Below are 25,167 nucleotides of genomic sequence, written 5' to 3'. Positions count from 1 at the left end.
CCTTTTTTTTTGTTTTAAAACGTCTTTTAGGGTTTTATTTTGATATTTAAGTTAGAGGCTTGGCCTCCAGAGACATAAGCTTTATTTTCTGAAACTATTCTGTATTGAGAGCTGAAGAAAGAAGATCTCTAATCCTTCTTGACACAAAATCATAAAAATGAGATATTTACTATTCATGTTACATAATAAAAAGAAGATATTTACTATTTGTAATTGTGAGAATATGGTGATAAATGTGATATTGCACCTTTCCGTTATACAGATCTTTAGGAGTGATTATTTCACTTATATATCTTCCTAATTAGTTTCAAACAAAATTGAATGACATAGTTCTCTACTTCTCTTTATGATGATTGCCATCACATCTCTCACGTACACGTTTTGAATGCATGTACTTTTTTTTTAATGTTATATTAAAGTAACTTGTGTACGTACATGTTTTGAATGTTTTGTTTGTAAACAACTTGTGTGTTCATATGTACACGTTCATATGTGCATACTTTAAAATAACTTTTGTACGTACATATTTGAAAGTTTGTAAACATACATATTACTAAAATTTTTTAATATTAATATAAAATATATTAATGTGTACGTACATATTAAAATGACCCGATCTATTTTTTTCTTAAAATATATAATTAACTAGTGGTCTCATACCCACTAGCCACCTAACCATAACCAAACCAAACAGCGAAAAACCAACAGATAACATTAAACCAATAACCAATAAAGAATTAATTAATACTTCAATAGCAATAACAAACCACCAACAGAATCCTAAAATATTAAACCAGCAATCCTAGCAATGTTCTAATGACCCAACGCTAGCAACCTAACAGAAACCAGACAACATCAATGAGCCACTAGAACATCCTCCTCTTCATCGCATTGATTCCACGATCACATTTTGTCTTTACCTGCACCACAACACATATGAGATGCGTGAGTATTTTATAAACACTCAGTGATGCAATCCTCCCATCTACTGGGCTATGCACACAAGCAATTGAGATAACTCTAACCATCAATCAACAATCAACAATAAACAACAAACCAAGACAACTGCATCGACCTACACTAACCCATGCATCGACCGACACCAACTGGGGTCAACCGATGCAAGGTTGACCTGCATCGACCGACGCCAACACTGCATCGATCGATGCATGCTTGACATTTCACGAAATCCCTAATTGCATCGATCGACGCCTCCACATTGCATCGAGCGATGCTCCTAGGTCAAATCGCGTCATCCTCGCTTTGCATCGACTGATGCACAAAGTGCATCGATCGACGCACATGCTGGGCATCATCTTTCCCAAAGCTCCTCGCCGGATCTCTGTCCCTAAACCACCAAAATACAATCCAATGCCACAAAGAAGCCTCCCAGAGCCTCATGTGACTCAACAACGTTCTAACAAGCCAAGGAATCAACCATATAACACATAAATAAGAAAATTAGAGAAATATCAAGCTTAGATAAGCCTGCACTCACCTTTGCCCAAGAAGATTCTGACTCTACACAGACAGATCTACACTCCTAGCAAGCTTCCTGCACGATCCTAGCTTTAGATCTCTCAAGAACAGTTATGAATCTCCCAAAAACTCACCAAACGCAAGAACTTCTTCCTCCCTTCTCTTTTTCTCAAAAACGGCCAAACTCGGCCAAACCCACGAGTGTCTCCTTTTATACTCGATTTCCAGGATTTCCCTAACTCCAAAACGCAACATTTAACTTAAATCGCTTCGCGACAAACCAGCCTTGCATCGACCGATACAACACCTGCATCGATCGATGCACATCCCAAACTGAAATTCCGATTCATGATAATGGTTACACATATGAACATACAAGTCATTACCATGTGTGTGCATGATAATGGTAATATCTGTTTCGAACGACAAGATTAAGAATAAATATATATATATATATATATATTTATATATATAATTTGAAAAATTAGAAAAATGGAACATAAAAGATAGAAAAAATTAAAATTAACTTAAACTACAAAATAAAATTATAAATGTTAAAACAGCAAAAATGGAAAACAAAAGAAAAGAAAAATTATTATACTAGCTCTCATGTATTATTGTTTTATTATATTTAATTTTTTTTCACTTAACAGAATAAATTCCAAAATGAAGACATTGTAGCGAACTAAACTGACTAAATTTTGGTTACACTAACGACACAAATGTAACAAACCAGCCTGCATGTAGTTTGGTTTAGGCATTTCCGTTCGAAATTTGGCTGCTGACTAAACTGTGGAAGAAACATTTGATTTTGACCACAAGAGATAAAAAAAACTCACCCAATGGCTAATATATGAAATTTACCCTAAAATCTTTAGGTTATGTATGTTAAATATCATATAAATTAGGGTTACTTGCACAAATATATTTTTCTATATTATTTTACAAAAATATCCTTTCTTCATTTATTACCCGTACTTTTGTAAAAAATAACTCTAATCTATATAATAATAACAATCTGAATAAATGTGAACAACAGTTGCGATTTTTCGTTGTATCTTTTCATAAAAACATTGTTTATATATATATTTCTTTTAAAAATTATACGGTTGTATATGTTCATTGTAGAGCTATGTCTTTTCACCAGATTTTATTCATATTTTTTCATCACAACTTTTCGTTCTAATAGGTGTATTTATTTAAAATAGTCATGTCTTTTGATTTGAATATTAAAGTCAATATTCAACATTGTTCTATAATCTAACTAAATTTTTTAAAATGATGGTTATAGCAATATAGAAAATTAATACAACTTAATATATAATTTACACTAGCGTCTATTTATCGTAACATTCGCTAAAAAAAACTATTTAATATTTAAAATTTATTTTCTTTTATTTTTAGAAGTTGTGTATTTTAATCTTAATTTTTATTTGATACATTTTCAATATTATTAAATAGATTTTATAATTAGAATTATTTATTAGAAAATTGCATTTACTCATTACAACGATTAGTTCAATATTCTCAGTTAAAATTACTTTGTCTTAATAGTTTTCTTTACCATAATTTTACATAAAATATTTTCTATTTATAATATTTTAAACAATGTTTTTTGCAAAGTTGAGTGTCTTTGCCAAAATATTTTTTTATTCTAATTTTTCATTTTGATGGTTGTGTTTTTACTAACAGTTTAAGTTTAATATGTATTCAAACTATTATATTACTTTTAAACAATTTCATAATATATAATTTAAAATTTAATTAAGCTTTTAAAAAATACTTCCCCGTGATTCGCGGGGATCTCAATCTTAGTAATTTGAGTAATAAAAATGATAAAGTACCACTAATATTTTTTTTACTAACGATAAGAAAATGTAAAAGGCCGGTTGATTTATTTTTTTATTCATTCTTTTGGATACACAGTCTCTAGTTTCATGTGATAAAGTATCAATAAGATATATGCTGTGACCGTAAGCGGCGAGGCTCGTGAATGGAATGGCCTACGATTAGTGTAATTATTTGTGTTAACAAAGGCGTTGTTACTCTACATTGCAGGCTTGATCATAATTCTAAAGTGTTTCTCAATAACGTTATGCCGTCCAACTTAAGAGTTAAGAGGCTTTGGACATATATAAACTAATACGAAATGTTAACACAAATAATGTTAACGTTATGCCGTCAACATAATGTTCGCGAATGAATGGGCCTACGATTAATGTAATTAGTGTTATTGTCTAAAGAAAGGCGTTGTTACTCATTGCCGACTTGATCATATATTCATATTTGTCAAGTTTTTTTCAATAACGTTATGCCGTGAATTCTAACTTCAAGTCCGACTTAAGAGTTAAGAGACTTTGGACATATATAAACTAATACGAATCTTGATGCATGCAGTTCTGGTTTTGTGCGAACGTTGAGTAAATACAATTAATGGTGTTCCGGTAAGGAACACATGTTCTATAGAGATAACGATATATAGTAAACACCAATTCACAATTGAATAAAAGAATGCAACAGTTTCCTTAATGAAATGGTCGATTGAAGAGAGCAAGGCAGTCTGAAAAGTAGAAACAAAACTACAAATATAAACCAAAATGTGTTAATGTTAAGCTAGAGTAAAGTAAACCCACGGGATTCATGTCACGTAAACCTCTCAACATGTCATGTGCTAAGACAAGGTAATGTATACGTAACTCTTCTTTACACAGGCTATATAAACCCTATATTGGCACAAGGCTTCCATGCAACACAAAACATAACAAACTACAAATTAACCATGAAGTTTCATTGGTTCGCCTTAGCTTTCTTATTAGCTGTGGCGACTTGTAAAGGCCAGGAAGATTATACTTGCGAAGAGAACGAGCCATTCCATTGTAACCAAACTAGTCGTTTCAATGGTAAAAGTTTCGGCGAAGATTTCATCTTCGGTGTAGCCTCCTCTGCTTACCAAGTATGTAACAAATCACACATTATGTTGACGTCTTGAGAGAGCATTAAAAAACATAAAAAATCATCCAACGTTGCATGGTTGTTTCTCTTCATTTCAGATCGAAGGTGGTAGAGGTCGTGGACTTAACATTTGGGATGGATTCACTCACCGATACCCAGGTTTGTTATTTGAATGGTCTCAAACTACTATAGCTTATATAGCTATATATACGAGAAGAATGTTGTCCATATGCATGTTTATATATATTCATAGTGGTTCATTATTACGCTATCAGAGAAAGCAGGAGCCGATTTGAAGAATGGAGACACTACTTGTGACGCATATACATATTGGCAGGTTAGTTCCTCATTATATATGCTTGCTAATGAATTATCTATATTAACTATACATGTGTGGATTGACATGGGATTGTATACATATAAACTGCAGAAAGATATAGACGTGATGGGCGAACTCAATGCTACTGGCTACAGATTCTCCTTCGCGTGGTCAAGAATCCTTCCACGTATGTATACATTATTGATCCATGTATATATATATATATATATAATATATAATATTCGGTTTTAGTTGTTTGGAAGAGTTAATATATGATATATATGAGCAGAAGGAAAGAGGAGTAGAGGTGTGAACCAAAATGGTATTGACTACTACAACGGTCTTATAGACGGCCTCATAGCAAGGAATATAACGCCGTTCGTTACCCTCTTTCACTGGGACCTTCCTCAAACACTACAAGATGAGTATGAAGGTTTCTTGAACAGAACGATCATGTATGTCATTTATGCTACGCTGCTTATTAAGAATGACGAAAGCATATAACGATATGATCGTACATTAATGAAATCTAACTATAACACGTGCAGAGATGATTTCAAAGATTACGCGGATCTATGTTTCGAAAAATTTGGTGATAGGGTAAAGCACTGGATAACAATCAACCAGCTTTACACAGTACCTACGCGAGGATATGCAATTGGAACAGATGCACCTGGTCGATGTTCTCTTACGCATGATATAAGATGTTACGGCGGAAACTCGTCAACCGAACCCTATATCGTTGCACATAACCAGCTTCTTGCTCATGCCACGGTCGTGGATCTTTACAGGACAAAATATAAGGTGAGCTAGGTCTCCATTTAATTTGTAGAAGGTGTAGTCTAACGTAACATGCATGTGATTCTAATTATATTATCATTGTGTATATATTTGCGTAACCACAGGACCAAGGAGGGATGATTGGACCTGTGATGATAACTAGAGGGTTTCTTCCGTTTGATGACACTCCAGAGAGCAAAGAGGCAACTTATCGGTCTAAAGAATTTTTCCATGGATGGTATACATATCCACGAATGAAATTGTTTATACAATATTGTATATTAGTATATATAAAAAGTATTGAAAAGTATGCATGTATATCAGGTTCATGGAGCCGCTAACAAAGGGTAAATACCCAGACATCATGAGGAAACTTGTGGGTGAACGGCTTCCAGAGTTCACCGAGACAGAAGCCAAACTTGTAAAGGGTTCATATGATTTTCTTGGTCTCAACTATTACGTCACTCAGTATGCCCAAAACGATGACACAGTAGTTCCTTGGGCCAACCACACTGCTATGATGGACCTAAAAGCAATTCTCACATGTACCAATCTATTCCCACACTTAGTTACAACATTTCTACATTTTTTCAGTTACAACATTTTGTGACTATCAATTATATGTACTTTGCAGATGAAAATGCAAAGGGTGAGCCCATTGGTCCAATGGTATGCATGCATGGTCCACCCCTATTCATTCTTTTTTAATGGAAAATAATACCCATGTGCACTTTTCTGATTTTTTTAATATATATTCGCTTTCTCAGTTCAGTAAAGGAGCCTATTACTACCCAAAAGGCATTTACGACGTAATGGAGTATTACAAAAACAAATATGGTGACCCTTTAATATATATCACCGAGAACGGTTAGTTCTACTCTATTACACATTTATACAAGTTAAATGTATTTCAGAGTTGGTCCAGGAAATTTACATGAAGATTGTGTACTTGTACATATTAGGAATTAGTAGCCCCGGTGATCAACCCCTTGAAGAGGCTATGGCCGATTACAAGAGGATTGATTATCTATGCAGTCATCTTTGTTTTCTCCGTAAGGTCATTAAGTGAGTGGATACTACTCTTCTTCCATTTTTCTTTACATATGATCAGTCGTACGCCTTTAATAATTAATGGTTGTTCTTGTTTCTAGGGAGAAGGGTGTCAACGTGAGAGGATACTTTGCTTGGTCTCTTGGGGATAATTACGAATTCTGCAATGGCTTTACCGTCAGATTTGGACTCAGTTACGTTGACTTCAACAATGTCACCGCTGATAGAGACCTCAAAGCATCTGGCAAATGGTTCCAGCAGTTCATTAGCTCCAATGACCCTGCCGACCAAGATCTCCTCCGCTCTAGCCTCTCCTTCAAGAACCGTGATCGGAAGAGGCTCGCAGATGCATGATAGATTTCTAACCACTTTATGCTCATCAAAATCATCTTCGTGTCTCTTCTTTCTACTTGCTCCATAGATAAAGGAGCTTCTTGTATTTGAATAAAAGATGATTAATGTCAATAAAGACTTTTGCTTACGACATTATATTATGTTGGAAGGGAAAGAACCCAGCAAACCCAATCTGCACAAAATTGAATGAACCCGACAAAACCAATCTGCACAACATCACCCAGTCTTAGTGGCGGATCCAGAAACTTATTTAATATGAGACACAAAATAATTAATTAAATAATTAATTAATATATAGTAATAATAATATTAAAAATCCAAAACAAAAAAATAAAACATTTAAAAATTGTCATAACAAAAACATATTAAGAAATCTTATAAAAAATATTCTACGATCTTTCATATTTTGAAATCTTTTTATCACTATCTCATTCGTCACTTTATTAAGTGCTATTTTTCAATAAAATAAACCATACAATCATTTAAAAACCGATCATCTATTCAGTTTAGTAAGGTAGTTTTTACAATTTTCATCGCAGAAAAGTATCTTTCGACTGTAGCAGTGGCAACAGGTAAATTTAAAACCAACTTCAACAGTCAGATAAACAAGAGGATGCGAAAAATTTTCTTATATATTATTGGATAAAACGATTACCGAGGACACAAATAATAATTGAAACAATCAAAATAGAAAAAAAGAACTTTCTCTCTATATGATGCAGTTGTATTGCTGTCGATCAATGAACTAGGTTTAAGTCCCGATTTAAAAAAAAAATAGATATGTAGAAAGATTTTGAGTTTTTAACTTTTTTGTTAGTTGGCTTGAATCATTAGTAGTTTAAAAATAGTTGGGCTTAAACTATATTAGCTTAATATATGTACAGCTTAAATTATGATACAATTTACATTGAATTTAGTTTATATTATAAAAAGAGCTTCCGTGAGATTTTTCAGCATGTGGCACAATACTTAAGTGTTATTATTTTCTGAACTATGATAACTAAATCCCATGCAAAAGATGGGAGGCTGCAAGTTAAACAAGACGAAAACTAGAGTTGGTGTTTGAGTAGGCTAGTGGTAGGTTAAAGTTACATTTCGGTTTACTGTTCGGTGATAACCCAACCGAACTATTTTAATTACTGATTCTTATTTTTCTAAAGCTGCTACTGTCGATCAGTTTTGTGCCAATAACTGAATCCAGATCGATTTGTTCAAATCTCGCTTGAGACAAATTGGTTCGGATATTTATGATTTATCCCAGGGCTAGTCTAAGCTATACGATTTAAATGTTGTTTTCCTGTGTAACATGAATAAATTCTTTGCGAACCCATAGTTTTTTGGTGTAACATGAATAATAATGTATTGGTCTCGTAAGCTATAAAATTTATACGTCACTGGAGTCGTCTTATCGAAATTTGTTGTCTTCAAAACATATAAGATATATTTTTATATATTAGTAATTTTTAGTATTAGTTACGAGATAATTATTATGCATGCACAACGACAACATATATATGTGTTTTCGTCTACGGCTATGTATGTCTACACAAAATTCGACCACCCCACAAACATATTTATTATAGGTTGTGATTGGAGATCTAGAAGAAATATTTGATATTAAAGCTTAAATAAAAAAAAATTATACAAGAAATTAGAAATAAAACTTTAGAAGTATTTGATCCCTAAAACAAAGCATAATCCTTAGACCATCACCAGCCCAGCACCGTTCTCAAAATTTCTTTTAAAATTTTTTTTTTATTATTTTAATTATAATTAATAGTAACCACTCAAAAGTCGACACCTGTTTATATTTGTTGAGAATCGTTGCTTCCACAAGCAAGAAACGATTCTCTTCTTTATTTCTTCTCTTTCATTATTATATTAATTTATATTAGCAACCTTGTTGATTAGTACTTACCAGTGGACATGTCCTTAGATCCACCTCAAACTACCCAAGTCGAATCTGGTTTTGAAACTTGGGTCTTTGGGGAAAAACGTCTCACACCAGGGTGGTAACGTTGATGCAGGATTCCAATGTATTTACAAATAGGTTTGACGTCTTCAAAACGATATTCCACATCAAGGTACCTATGTCGATGCAAATACCCAATGTGTCTTTTTCTCCCTCTCTTTTTATTTCTTTGGTTCTTCTTCAACTCATTTCATCAATTCTTGTTTTTTTGTGTGCTCCATATACCCCCTCTTCAAACTCTAATCTTCATGACACATGCTCCAACACCTATAAATGACGAATGTAATACATGCATATATATTCTAAACATGCTCTAAATAGATGAAAATGCATGAAATATATTAAAAAAAAATACAAGAAAACCCCCACAAAAACACACTCAAAACTGTGATTAACACTTAGTCAAAAAATAATTTCATTATTATAAAGCAAAATATGGTTCTGAAAATTAAAAAATAATCCAACATATAAAATAAACCTTGTGGCTCGACTCGAGTCAAACTCATAAAATTCCAAATTCTGGTTCCAAGCTAGTTGTTACATAGAGTCTTCAAGGTTCTGAGATTTATAGCACCAATGATGGCGGAAAAATGAAATTACCCGTGCTTGGTCTGATGATATATTGACATGGGAATGAAATTTGTTTTGGTTAAAAATAAATAACCAAAAATTTAAAGCACTATGAAATTATGAAATTTTCAGATGATAAAGCACTTCCAAAGATACAATCTATATAATAATAGAAATCTGAATAAATGCTAACAACAGTTATAACTTTTTGCAGTACATTTTCGTAAAAAAAAAATGTTGTAATTAAAAAATAATAATAATTTATATGGTTTCACTTGTTGAGATGTGTCTTTTCACCATATTTTATTTTTTCATCACTACTTTTCGTTTTAATAGTTGTCTCTATTCAATACTCATGTCTTTTGAACTATATATATATATTTGTCTCTTCTTTAATGACTACAAATCATTTTTTATTGAAACATATTTTCTATTTAATGTTGAATCAAAATAATTTGAATATTAATATATTAATATCCAATATCCAATGTTATCCTATAATCTAACTAACTATTTTAAAATAATTATAACAATATAAAAATATTTAATACAGTTTTAAGTATATAATTTAAAGTTGCGTCTATCTATCTTAACTCTTCGTAGAATATGTATTTTATTTTAAGATGTGTATTTTTACTATAATATTCCTTGATATACTTTCACTAAAAATTAAATATATTTCATATTTATAATTGCTTTATTAGACAGTTACATTTACTCATTAAAAATATTTGTTAGATATATTCACTTAAGATCACTTTGTCATAATAGTTTTTTTTAATATATAAATATTAATAACTGTTATGATGGTTGCAACTCTTTAATTATCATAATTCTTGATAAAATATTTTATATTTATAATACATTAAACAATATTTTTGGCTAGATTGTCTCGATTCAGTATGACTTTTCATTATATAATTTATTTTAGAGTTACGTCTCTTTCCCAGAATATTTTTTTATCATAAAAAATATTTTTGGTTTTTGTTTTGATGGTTGTGTTTTTACAGACACTTTATGTTTAATATTTATATAGTTTTAGTACTACTTATTATTTTCTCTTTTTTTAATAATTGTATTTTATTAAAAATCATATACTCTTAAACTATTCTATTACTTTCAAATAAATTAATAATATATTATTTTAAACTTAATTAAATTTAGTTAATTTATTTGAAATACTTCCTCGATCGCGGGGGTCTGAGTCCTAGTTTTTTTTTTTTCAACCTAATAAATAACTAAAATAAAACTCTTTGATTGGTTGCTCAAACCGGAGCAAAGTTGTTTACAAAGATAATTTCCGACACTAACGATTTAGAAGAACGAGTTAAACAATCAACTTTCACATTGAACATCTGTGGAATCTTAGAAAGAGTGAAAGGAGGCAAGAAGACACTAATAGCCTGGAACTCACCAAGGAGCGTAGAGAAGATCGGTCACTCCTCTAAGTCCTAGTTTATATAGTAACAATTTAAAAAGGCAAAAAAAATGTTATTTTGTCTTTCGGAGAGAGAGAGTTTATAGTAAGTGGTCCCACGTGATTCATGTCACCTAAACCTCCCAAGATGCTAAGAGCAAACTCAATGCAAATACTCATTTGAGTGTCTCTATCTTTTAATAATACTAAAAATAATACAAATTTCTTTACATCCTTGCTTATGCCACTCTTTACATGGCTATATAAACCCTAGATTGGCACAAAGCTTCCATGCAACATATTAACTATGACGCTTCTTGGGCTCAAATAAGTTTTTCTATTGTCTGTGGTGACTTGCAAAGCTGAAGATATTACCTGCGAGGAGAATGAGCCATTCACATGTAGCCAAACTGATCGTTTCAACAGACTCAACTTCGATAAAGACTTCATCTTCGGTGTTGCATCTTCTGCTTACCAGGTATGTAACATGCAAATCACTCATTTTGTTCAGATAACCCACAATTGACGTACAGTGGCGGATCTATGTTGATATAGGGTGGGGCACGTGCCCCATGCTAATTTAAAACAAATTCTAGTTGATGATTGCCAATTGTAGTCTTCTAGCTCGTTTGGCTAAAATGTGCCCCATGCTAATCTTCTTGCCCCAAGTTCGATGCCTAACTTTTTCTTTCAGTTTATTTTTTTATTTTCCTTTTTTTACTACGTCGGCACGTCCTATGTCTTTCCAACATGTTTTTAAATTTTTTTATCATGATTGAGTACATTAACTTCTACTTTTATTAATTAACTCTTGAAAATTTTTAATGCGTCATTTTAATAGTAAAAATTACATTTTACATTTGAATTTTAAAAATTTTGGTACAATTAGTAACTTAGTAATGATATATTATCTATTTTGTAATTCATTTCATATTTTAGAGTTAAAATTTGTCTAATATGTTTAGATTTGTGAATTCAAATAATAATTTTTACATATAAATTACATGTTTATTGTAATTTGTAACTGAGAAATTGTGGAGATAAATTTTTCTAAAAATATCTAATATATGTAGACTATTATTATTATTATTTGAATGTAAAATATTATTCATTTAAAATAATTTTATCTAGTGAGTGCTTCATTAAGTTGGTAAATTATCATCAAAAAGACATTAAAACAAATAGTGGCGGATAAACGATAGTCAAAGATCTTGTATATGGTCGAGTGGAGAACCACATCGTTAGGCATTCATTGTAACGCATCGCGTAAGTCTATTATTGAACTGATGCGGTTAATGGCAATATATTATTAAACATTTGTGAATTCAAATAATAATTTTTACATATAAATTACATGTTTATTGTTATTTGTAACTGAGAAATTATGGAGATAAAATTTTCTAAAAATATCTAATATATGTAGACTATTATTATTATTATTATTTGAATGTAAAATATTATTCATTTAAAATAATTTTATCTAGTGAGTGCTTCATTAAGTTGGTAAATTATCATCAAAAAGACATTAAAACAAATAGTGGCGGATAAACGATAGTCAAAGATCTTGTATATGGTCGAGTGGAGAACCACATCGTTAGGCATTCATTGTAACGCATCGTATAAGTCTATTATTGAACTGATGCGGTTAATGACAATATATTTTAAAATCAAAATAAATAATATTACATTAAAATTTGATGACTTTTTGAATTTCATGTTTTAAATATATTAGAAATAAAAAGTTAAATTATTAAATATATTTTTTATATAATATTATTATTATTAATTATAAATATTTTTTGCCCCATCCAAAAACAATTTCTGGATCCGCCACTGTTGACGTATAGAATATCCCACTAACACTAAATCAAACGTTGCATGGTTTTTTTCTTTTTATTTTAGATCGAAGGTGGTAGAGGTCGTGGACTTAATGTTTGGGATACCCAGGTTTGTCGTTTGCACGGTATGCATGAATAATCCACCCATATTCTTTCATTCATTTTGTTCTAATAGAAAATAACATTCAACTGATTTCTTATATTATATACTAGTAGTTACTCTGTGCGTAGTTTACATTGGTTTTGAATATTTGTTTTGTAATTTTGAAGATTATTAGTTAAAATAATATTAATTAAACAAAAATATTATGTAAAATTTTAATATGAAGGTTAGTAAAATGTGTATCTTTCTATTTATAAGAAAAATTGTAGTTAAGAGCATATGGAAAACTTATTATTTAATTAGATAATAAATGCACTAATCTTTATATCAGTTATATATTATAAATATAGATCTATGAACGGGCAACTTAGCTAATTAAATCATGAATTTAAATATATATTCATCTTATATACAGTTATCTCTTTATCAAAAAATTTTATTCAATTCTCAATTAGTTATTTAGAAATTATATTATTAAAATATACTTTAGTTTATGTTAAATGGATTGAAAATGAAATAAAATAATATAATATCAAGATCATGTGAATTATTTATATAAAAGTGTGGAAATAAAACAGCCAATTATTCTCGACATTATCCTATACAACCCAAATATTATAATCTTATATTCTTAAACTATTTAATCATCAAATTATTTGTTAAGCAAAATTTTTATTATGTAAATTCAATTGAATAAGTTTGTTACATTAAAAATTAAAAGAAACAAAATGAGACTTGTGAAAGAAGAGAGCATCAAATGACAATCTTTTGGAGCTTTCCAAAATAAAACTTTACTTTTTTATTAGATGATATAATATAGTAAGGTTTCTTTCATCTATTATTGTAAGAATCTGATGCCCAACATCATTATATATAAAAATGCTTTAAAAATCAAATACACATGAAATTATTTATTTTCTTTTATAGATATTTTAAAATGATTGCATAAATCATCAAAAGATGAACAATAGTAAAAATAATTTACATTTGTGGAAAAAATATTCAAGACTTAATAAGATAATATTTATTCTAAAGTTAGGAACTTCCCAAAGACGAATGATCCAAACAACGATACTATTGTTACCGGTGTTTTGTTGTTCGTTGGAGATTGAATCGTTGATAGAATAGAAAGTAAATGTTTTAGTTTTCACAATAGTTTGAAAGAGGATGTGTTTGTATGGTAAAAGGTTGTTTTTAGAAAACTAAATTTTATAGAATGTTTGAGCCTTTAAGAGAGAGAAGAGATTGAAATAAAATATTAATGATCATAAATTCGCAAGTGTTTCAAAATAATAAGTTAAAAATGAGAAGTAATATAAAAAATGAAAATTGAGGAAAATAATGGGTAGATATAAGACAATGCATAAAATGATGGTATTATTTTAAATCAAAACATAATTGAGTATGTTCATAATTTATTCTGAAATTCCTGATATATATGAAAACTTATAAATTTTATGTAATTCAAAAATATCATAACGTATGAAATAATAAGTGTGAATCGAACAAAATAGTTACAGAATTCGATCAAAACCATCTCACAATCTTACGTAATTTTCCAGAAAGTAAGTTCAAAAATTTAATTTTATATAAACAATTTTAAAAAAAATTTAAACTAATTTACTTAAATAATACGATCCCACCATCTTACTTAAATTTGATTCCGCTTGTCCCGTGAAAATTACATAAAATTCAAACATAGAAATTAAATCCAAAAATTCAAAACCTATAAATTTAATTTAATGTTGGTATAGTTCAGAGATGAAACCAACCACAGACTGATATAAGATGGCTCTAGTAGATTCTTGGGGCTACATATGTTTCTGATTAAAAAAGGGAGGAAGAAAATGTTGATGGTTTTTTTTTTTGGTTTATGGGCCTGTGGTTAATTAATTAGGTCCAAACCATAGTTAATTAGGTCCAAACAAAAAATACAGGTATCAAAAATATAGTAAGCCAAATATCATCTTCTTAGCAAAAGTTAGAAAAAAACTTTCTCATATAACATATAAGATATACGTCCTTTTCTCAGTTCAATAACGGCAGTTATTACCACCCAAAAGGCATTTATCACGTAATGGAGTATTTCAAAATCAAATACGGTGACCCTTTAATATATGTCACCGAGAACTGTAACATAACCTTTACAGAGGCATTTCACGATTACAAGCGGATTGATTATCTATGCAGTCATCTATGTTTTCTCCGTAAGGTCATCAAGTGAGTGAATCATATTCTTCTTCCATTTTCCTTTACATATATAACAAATACATGTCAGTATGATAAGTCAGACGCAAGCATTTAATGGTTGTTCTTTTTTTTAGGGAGAAGGGTGTCAACGTGAAAGGATACTTTGCTTGGTCTTGGGGATAATTACGAATCCTGCAATGGCTTTTACAGTAAGATTCGGACTCAGTTACGTTGATTTCGACAACAATGTCGCTGATAGAGATCTCAAAGCATCTGGCTTATTGTTGGAATCTTGACCTCACTTCTCTTTAGAGGTTAGATTCATCTCATCTCTCCATTGTTCTTGATTTGTTTATCACTCACAAACCCTCTAGAACAATTAGAGAGATCTCTCTTGTATGTCTACATTGTTACTTGTTCTTGATGGATCTCTTAGAGATTAGGTTTAGCCACTACAACCTCTTTCTCTTTAATCTCACATGCATGTCTCTTACAACAATACAACATATTTATACTAATACTACTTCTAACCTAAACACATTGGATAAAACAACCAAACCCATTAACATTGGGCTTCAACACTTTTATGGCCCAAAGGCCTTTTTTCTCCTTTCTTCTTCTTCTTCTTCCTGCGACCAACGCTTCTTCTTCCCTTCAACGTCTTCTTCTGTTGCTTACTCTTCTAAGCTCTTCTCTGTTTCTCTTTTGTTGGATTAAGCTATGAATCAACTTCCAACACTCCCTCTTGATTTATTTGCTTAATCCTCAAAAATTTAAATTAGGGATTTGAATCCCTTCTCTCTTTCGCTCTTGGTTGTTCTCTGGAAAGTTCTTTCATCCCTTGGACGAATCATCTCACGACATCAGCAAGGCTCATGGTAAGTTCACTTGCTCCCTCATCGTCTCATTCTTCATGAGCTTTTCAATTTGAGACTCTTTCCCTGCAGATTATTTTATTTTGTGCATACCTCTGCCTTAGATCTCCCTCTTACTCTTATTCTCCATGTATTGAGCTTTTTTCTTCTTTCCTCCGTCTTCTGCAGGCGCTATGGGGCGGAAACTCTCTTGTGTCTCTTTTCCTTTGTAGCCTCTGTCGATCTCTTTCTCTTCTTTCTGCAATTTGTTTCTGCTTCCTCTCAGGTAAGCTTATTCTTTTGCGAATCTCTTTGTCACCTCTTGACAGTTTTCCTTCGCTTTCTCTCCATGTTTCTCTTCTTTCTTGCAGGTAATTCAGCCTTGTGGCTTTATCTCCGTCTCCTGCAAGTCTGATCCATGACCGTTCATCACGACTCCTCCGCAAGCTTCCTTACGTCTTCATAGGCCATTCCTTGCAGCCTTCTTCAGCTCCCTTCCAGGTGAGCTTTCTTCGTTCTCTTGTGTTTGGAGTGGATTCTCTCTTTTTGCTTTGCCTTGCTTTTGCTTCTCCTCCGACATCTTCAATCATTCTTCTTTCACAATGTCGACTTAGCTCATTCGCAAGCTAGCTCTTTGAATCTCCCTCTTAGTCTGAATCTTTGTGGATCCAATTTCCTCCTTTTGCAAATATATCTGTCCTCTCTTTGTTCTTCTGTTTGGTTTCAGCTTTGATCTTTCTCTTTCTAACCAGTTTGTTGCTCCCTTTCACTCTTAGGTGAGCACTCCTTCTGGTTTTACTTTGATCTCTGCTTATCCAACAGTAGTTTGTGCCTCTCTCTCAACCACATGTATGCATTCTCTCTTTCTTTACCTTAAGTCTACTTTGATCACCAAGTTGTGTCTTTTGCGTTCTGTGAACCATCACTTCGGTTGACTTTAGTCTGTTTGGTTCTCTCCACCATCACCTAAAGCTCTCACTAACCTCGGTCTGTTTGGTTTTTCAGAATCTCTAGCACAACCTTACTAATCAAACATGACATGTCCAAAAACTAGAGCATACCTCTCTGATCTTCAACTTCACTCACAGTCTTCTGCTTCTCAATACTCTGAGCCATGTCATCGACTTTTCGATTCAACAGGTTCAGTTTCTCTTTTGATTTGAGCTTCTATGCTTCTCACCAGAAGAATACTCTTCATTAATCAGCTTTAGACCTTTCAAAGTGAAGTCCTTCTTCTCAAACCCGTTGCAGGTTTAAGATCATCTTGATGCTGGTTTATCCCTTTCAGAATTTGAACCTTTGCGGTTCTCATCCTTCATCACAGATGTGGAGCTTCTCTTCTTCTGCTTCAGCCACAACAATCTCCCTCTCCCTCATGGTTTGATGCTACATAGGTTTGTTCTCAGCCTCAACCTTCTTTCTCAATCCATCTCTTTTTGAATTTGAGTATTGTTGATCTTTGAACACTAGTTTTATGCACACTAACCTGATGAGAATTTGTTTCCATGGCTGCAGTTTCTTTCACTTGGTGACTGAGTTTCTTCTCTACTTCAGCCCCACTCTTCTTTGACACCATTGATGTGGTGCCTCTCTTCCTCTTTTGCTTCAGCTTCTTCTGCTGCAAGCCTTTTTTTTTTTTTTTTTCACAAAGGTTTTTCTCTAATCTTAGCCTTTTTTTTTGGTTTCTTGAATCATCAACCTCGGCTCTGTCCGACTTTGTTTGTTTGATTCCTTACACCTCTATTAGCTTTAGTCTTACTCTAACCTCTGGCTTCTTCTTGTTTCAGTTGGAGAACCACACAGATTCTCAACTTCTACAAGCGTCTTCAAGCTTCACTTCACCATGTCAGAACAAGAAAAGAAATCACCCCACAACTCTGTCTTCACATCCGCACTATCTCCACAGCTTCTTCCAGAGACCTCCTCGCCTTCTTGGATGCTCTTGAAGGTACGATGTAAAATTCTTTGTGGTAGCTGATGGTGGAATCTTGACCTCACTTCTCTTTAGAGGTTAGATTCATCTCATCTCTCCATTGTTCTTGATTTGTTTATCACTCACAAACCCTCTAGAACAATTAGAGAGATCTCTCTTGTATGTCTACATTGTTACTTGTTCTTGATGGATCTCTTAGAGATTAGGTTTAGCCACTACAACCTCTTTCTCTTTAATCTCACATGCATGTCTCTTACAACAATACAACATATTTATACTAATACTACTTCTAACCTAAACACATTGGATAAAACAACCAAACCCATTAACATTGGGCTTCAACACTTTTATGGTCCAAAGGCCTTTTTCTCCTTTCTTCTTCTTCTTCTTCCTGCGACCAACGCTTCTTCTTCCCTTCAACGTCTTCTTCTGTTACTTACTCTTCTAAGCTCTTCTCTGTTTCTCTTTTGTAGGATTAAGCTATGAATCAACTTACAACACTTATGGTACCAGTCGTTCTTAAGAGACACCACCAAGAACCCAAGATCTCCTTCACTAGAAGTTCTCCTTCAACAACCACCACAGGAACTCAGGAAGAGGCTTGCATGAAAAACCCAAACCACTTTATGCCCATCAAGATCATCTTCATGTCTCATCTTTCTACTTACTCCATAGGTAAGGAGTGTCTTCTACGGTTCTACCTACTGTATTGAATAAAAAACAAATAAAGATGATCAAACTTTTTTTTTTTTTTTTTTTTAATTATCATTATATTTATAACTTTTAAATGAGTCTTCCCAAAAAAAGGGCTTGGCCTTGGATTACATGTTAAAGTCCAACAGATACAAAAGAAGAAAAACGACATCTAAGCCTTTGCCGGAAAGAAGGATCGGATCCTGCTGAATGACCTGAGACGGATGCTTGAACAGTAACACCGGTGGTTGGATCGACGGCTTTGCGGCGGATTCACCAGTTTGAGACCATTGATGGAAGCAACCAAGATCCATCAGGTTCTCTTCTCCGGCGAACCCACCTGACCTGCTACAAATCTTCCGGCCAGTTCCAACGTCCAATCTCAGGCTCCGCGAAGTCAAGTCCCATTCCTAGCAACCTGCTTCATCAGATCTAACACCTTCCTTCTAGCTCCGGCGACAACCGCTTCCTTCAGGTAGCAACTCTTCAATCCGGTCCGGTGGAGACAAGAATCGTGGCGGTTTACAGACGGTGGTGGTCCAATCCATCCTCTGTATCTCGGAATCCCACGAGAGCCCAGAAGCTGCCAACCTCCATAGTTAACCACTGAAACACCGCAACTTAACCCTCCTGACTCCCAGCCGACTTCCGCCGCGAACTGCAGCTTTGAATGGGCGGTTGAACCCCGAGAAGCTCCACCGCGAGCCACCGCGACTTGATCAGAAGCTTCTCGAACCGCTAAACAAGAAGCCACAGTCGCATCGGTTGGGAGACGTAGCCACACCTCTGTTGCCGGAGAAGAGATCTACCCACCTCTGCGTTCCTCAAGCAGATCCAAAACCTTCAATTAAGCGCCGCCCTCCTTACCTGACATCGACACCAAACCCAACCTGCAAAGCACCGCTTTTGCTGGAAAGAGAAGAAACTTCTCTGCTCATCTAAAGCCATCGAACCCATCGGAGAAGAAGACTGACACACGAGTACTCCAAACCAGATCCGCTAGATCTAGTCACAGATTCATTGCCGTCCTCAAGCAACTTCACTGAACCTTCACCAGCAGTCACCACCAAAGGAGGCTTCGCTTCACGCGCCACCAACTCACCAAAAACCACCAACCCGAGTGGCCAGAAAAACGGAGGACCACCTTACAGATGAGAAAGGCGCTGTCGGGAGGAACAAAGAAGCTAAAAGGAAGAGGAAGGAGCCCTCTCCGGCGCCGGAAGGGCAGACCGGAGAGGCGATGAACTCAGATATGAAATTTACTTTTTAGAGAGAAGGGAGAGAAAAAGTTTTTAGAGAGAACCGAAAAAATTTAGTTATTCGTTAAAGATGATCAAACTTAATAAATATTTATTGTTATTTTAAGATATTTTTCTATTTTTTATATACTACATTAAGTCATGGGATGAGAAAAATAAAATCCAACGAAAACCAAACTGAACCAAACTCAAAGGCGTACTAGTTTCATTTTATCATTTTCATACAAGATAAATATACCAACTTTGAAATTATTTTGCCAACCAATTAGTTTTTGTTTTTTAATCCAAGAATTATTTTTCTAGTTTTAATTTATTCCTAATGAATTTCCTGAAACATGTTACATTTATCTTATGGTTTAATCAATCGTTTTAATATTGTTTACGTTATTTGTTTTATTTGGTAACTAAAAGCCCAAAACATTTCTTAGTTCTAACTTTTAACTACTCTCAAAAATCTTACAAGTAACAATTTAGTCTTGGTGGAGTCGATCTTCTATGTACTACTATTACCCATTCGCTGTTTAAATCTATCGAGCTAAAAATTGAGCAATCTAGTGTGTTTATATTTCCAAGAAAGCGACCACAAAATTTGGTTCAAACTGTACAAGATTAATGGCAAACTAAAATGATATATTTTCTGGTCTTTTTTTCTGAAAGAGGATATTTTCTGGTTTCATTTGGTTCACCGAGTTTATCTCTTATCGCCAACCACAATGAAAATAGAGTGCAGAATATGCTTCGCATATTAGCCAACAAAAAAAGAAAGAAACAGGATCTAATGCAAATTTAATAACACTAACAGATGCCGTGAGACCAAAATTTAAGTGATTCGTATGAGAGAAAAACGGTTTTTTCATGTCTGGATAATTTCAATATGTTTGATTAATACATCTGACTATTGGGTATGAGGAAACATACATTGATTCTTAAAATATTTGTATCACATATATGGACTTATAATTTTGTGCTTAAATATACAAAAACGTAATTAATTAGTAATTCTGTTAATTTTGCTGTTAGACCAATCTGATGTTGTGAAGAAAATACCAAAATGGCATCATTCGGAAAAACAAAATTGTAGAAGTCTGGACTCGATCAGTATCTAGCGAGGTACTTAACCGCTATGACATTAACCATTTGTTGTCTTTTAGTAAACATGTAATGTATCGTATTTTGTGTTTCTTCTTCTTCTCCTCTTCCTATTTCTCCATGGTTGACGGTGACCTTTTTCTCACTTTACTTTTCAGAGGTGGCGGCACTGAGAACTACTAAAATGAAGACGGAGACGGAGGGTGAAAATGAATTAGGGCTACTAAATCCATATGGTCAAGCTTGTTTTTGTTTCCAATTTAATTTTTAGATTTCATAAGAAAAGTGAAAAGACCGACCTTTTTTTTTTTCAAATAATAAATATATTAATATAATAATTAAACTATAACTAGTGGTCCCATACCCACTAGCCATCTAACCACATTCACAATCAACAGCGGAATAACAATATCCAATAATATCCAATAAATAAACCAATACTATAGCATCGCAATATCCAATAACAAGATAATCAATAATCCAATAACCAATCATCAGAAAACATGAAACCAGCAACCTAGCAATGTTTCTAATGACTCAACTCTAGCAACCTAGCAATACCAGACAACATCCAATCGAGTCCCTAGAACATCCTCCTCTTCATTGCCTTGATTTCACGATCACACTTTGCTTGTACCTCTCTGCAGAAAGATTCTGACCAATAAGAACGAATTCCCTCACTCTTAGCAAGCTTCTAGATCCTTCCTAGCTTCCAATCTCTCAAGAACAGCCAAGAATCTCACCAAAAATCACCAAAAAGCTCAAGAACACACTTTTCCTCCTTTTCTCTCAAAAACAACAAAGCGGCAACAAAAGAACTTCCCCAAAGCCCTTCTGGTCGACAAAACACTTAAATATCGCGGTTTAGTGGTTTTCCCTAAACCAAACCGGTCCAAATCGATAATTAAATCGAACCGGTCGAACCAGAAACAATCAGTGTCGATCGACACCTCATGTGGTGTCGATCGACACCCTCACCAAAATACCAAAAAAATGGTTCGCGGGTGTTACAAACAAATTCCTAGATACCCAATCATCAATTTCTTTTACAGATCTGATTCACAAATAACCACAACTAGCAACCACTGCAGAGAAGCCAAGCGCTGCACCATCGATAACTCAGACCCTCCATGAAGATCTGGGAAAACCAAAGAGTTAAAAGAGAGAGAGAAAAAAAAACTGGATCTAAAACATTGTTCTCGAGTCGTGAAGTGAACTTAGTGCAGTGACCAATGGTAAGTCATACGTATATAGGGATTTTGCTAATAGACCAGCCTGTTGTGACCCAATGGTTGACAAAAAAAGAACATTGTTCTCGAGTTAAAATGAACAGCAAATGAACGATGGTATTTTTTTTCTTGAAAAAGAAGAAGAAACAAAATATAATGATTCTTTGTTCATTAAATTATAAAAGTTGTTATTTTCCTACTGGTTAAGTAGTTCGTCTAAACGTCGTTTTGATATTTTCTTCACACGGATTCCCGTCAGATTGGCCTAATGGCAAAATTAACATAGTTACTAATTAATCACGTTTATGTATATTTAAGCACAAAACTATAAATTCAAGTATGTAATTCAAATAATTTAAGAGTCAATGTATGTTTCCGCATACCCAATAGTCCGATGTATGAATCGAACATATTGGAAATGTCAAAGTATGAAAAAGCCGTTTTTCCTTCGTATGAGAGGTTCTCAATTACAATATTAATTATTTATAGTTTTAGTATTATCGAGATATATTATAATAATCCTAGAGAATCAACTCATACATAGCAAACATCCACATAAATAAATAAAATGGTCAACAAATGGAAACAATAGTCTCATAGAGAAAAATGTATACAGAAATAGAATCAAAGTCTCATATACTTAAGAGTTTTAGATGCTAAGTGCAGAGCCAAAAATAAGAGCCGCGACAGCTACAACGAACGAAGGCAAAATCACACCGGATCCAGAAGTAGGACTAGGTGCAGGAGACTCAACTGATTGAGCAGAGACGATGGTAACAGATAGGTAAAACATCGCAAACATGAGAGGAACAAAGGAAGATTTGGAAATCGCCATTTTCTAAGTATTGGAATATATGATTCAAAAATTGCTGAAGATTGAAGAAGGAAGTGAAATGAGAATGTTTTGTAGTAAACATGAAGTGGAGGTGAGAGTATATAAAGAGGTTCGGGCAGACGCGGAGAAGAGTTAGGGCAGGCTGTCCTAATTGTATTTTTTGTTTTTGTTTTCCAGCCTGGGGAATAAGCAATAACAGCTGTTTCTTCTTTAGTGTTGGACCTTCACATGTTTTTGGTAATCGACGGTTTATGTTGTTCCCACATGGTTTTGAACTCCTTTAAAAGGTTGTTTGTTTCTCAACTACCGTTGCGGCGCCGTTTGGTGTATTAGTCGGTGAGCGAATAATAGAAAAAGTCAAAAACTGCGCAAACGTGTAAACTGATAGTGATTGGGTAGAGAACCATCGGCACAAGTTTTTGGTGAATTGGAAATGTGTTTTTTTATAGGGATGGTTTATTAGTACCCATGTGAACTCCATACAACTGATTGGTGATGTCAAATATTAAAAGAAAATTAAAAAATGATTGGTAATTGTAAATTGGTAACACAAACAAATCCTGTAAGAAAACAAAGAGTGTTCTCAAAACTTTATGACACATTTTAATTTCTTAAATATTTTTTTATATCTCTAAATTTGATTACCAAATTAATCAACAAATTAATATTAGAATATATTAAGAGAATATACTCTAATTTGTGATAATGATTAGCCACTCTTTTTAGCCTATAAATTGATAATTGATAATCGATCATTTGCATCTTTACAGCGACGCTTATCATTTTTATTATCATAGTTGTTCATCAATATCATAGAGAATTTATCATTTGCAATTTTTTTTTTAATTTGCAAGCAAATGATTTATTATTCTTACTGTTTAGTACATATGGGGTAGCTAATCTTTTTAATCTCATTTTTTTTTCAGGTCTGTAGACAGGGCCGATCCTAGGATTTAGTACATATGACTTATCTAATCTTTTTAATCTTAGAATCTTTTTCAGGTGTGTAGTCATGTAGAGCAAATCATTTCTCTTAAGGTAAAATAACTTTTTGTAAATTTTCTAGCATTTTTGATAGCTATTTGTTTAATAATGTAGCTTTCATCATCCCATCTATGTGTTTGCAATAAGTTTTTTTTTAATCCATTATTATGTAAATTAATGTTTTTTAGTATTTTGCAGGGACATCTAAAATTGTTATTATATCAAACTCATATGTTCTTATGTGATACGGATATATACGTATATGAAACTAAATTATAACTATCAAACTGAATTATAATTTATATTGATTTTTTCAGGTTATATATATATATATCCTTTGATTTTTTCAAACTGAATTATAATTTATATTGATTTTTTCAGGTTATATATATATATATATATATATATATATATATCCTTTTCATTTTTTCTTATATCTAAAGTTATAGTTAACTTTTTAAAATATGCCCTAGGAAATCAGGGGGTTAAAGAAAGGAGAGACCATGATCACAAGATCCAAACAAATTTAATGCATTCCTAATGTTGTATTTGTTTGAAACATCAATTCAAAATATTCATAATATTTAATTGAATACATAAATCCAGTTTTTAATTGTAGAGTAATTTATCCAAACTATCCGTCATATAGTCAGTGATAAATATATTTCTGTTCACAAATAATTTTTTTTTATGAATATATAAAAATTAATTCTTCTGATATAGAGTATTTTCTAAGTCTATTCTTTGCTCTTTATGACAAATCATATTTCGATTTCTCCATCATTGATATATTGTTGGAGTAGTTAATAAAATTTATTTTTATAGATATATATGTAGTTTTTCAATGGGTCAAAACATCTTAAAATCATTGGACTAATTAATTTAAATTCATTTTTGAAGGTATATATGTAATTTTCAACGGGACAAAACATGTAAAAAATTTAGCTTAACAGTATCATACTTTTTATATTACTTATTTAAGAATAAACTTTTAATACAATCTACTTACTCTGGGTTATTTTATGTTACTCCTTAACATACATTGTGAGTGTAATTTTTACAAATGCAATCTTTACATTGTGAGTGTGTAATTTGTACGAATGCAATCTTTACAACTTTTGAAAAAATTCTTTTTACGAATATATACTCATCTTTTAATATACTATTTTATATAAATTTATTACACAAATATGATTCTTTATAATCGACCATATATTATAGTTATGTAGCATATATTTTTTTTTTTTCAACCAAACATTTAAATAAA

General features: G+C 32.6%; 1 protein-coding gene across 1 annotated transcript; it reads left to right on the top strand.

Annotated features, from left to right (window-relative positions):
- The first annotated feature begins 4,175 nt into the window (after positions 1–4,175).
- On the top strand, positions 4,176–7,066 carry LOC104771080 (myrosinase 1-like). Its single transcript, XM_010495555.3, has 12 exons — positions 4,176–4,432; positions 4,530–4,590; positions 4,707–4,768; positions 4,862–4,937; positions 5,040–5,205; positions 5,299–5,554; positions 5,656–5,768; positions 5,855–6,075; positions 6,165–6,199; positions 6,298–6,397; positions 6,493–6,595; positions 6,682–7,066. The coding sequence occupies exons 1-12, from the start codon at positions 4,259–4,261 to the stop codon at positions 6,932–6,934; spliced, it is 1,620 nt and encodes a 539-aa protein (XP_010493857.2). The 5' UTR covers positions 4,176–4,258; the 3' UTR covers positions 6,935–7,066.
- The last annotated feature ends 18,101 nt before the right edge of the window (positions 7,067–25,167 follow it).

This window comes from Camelina sativa, chromosome 20, assembly GCF_030686135.1.
Source record: "Camelina sativa cultivar CO46 ecotype springtype chromosome 20, ASM3068613v1".
Lineage (NCBI taxonomy): Eukaryota > Viridiplantae > Streptophyta > Magnoliopsida > Brassicales > Brassicaceae > Camelina > Camelina sativa.
Note: the sequence above shows the minus strand (reverse complement) of the source record. Positions and strands in the feature narration are given on the sequence as shown.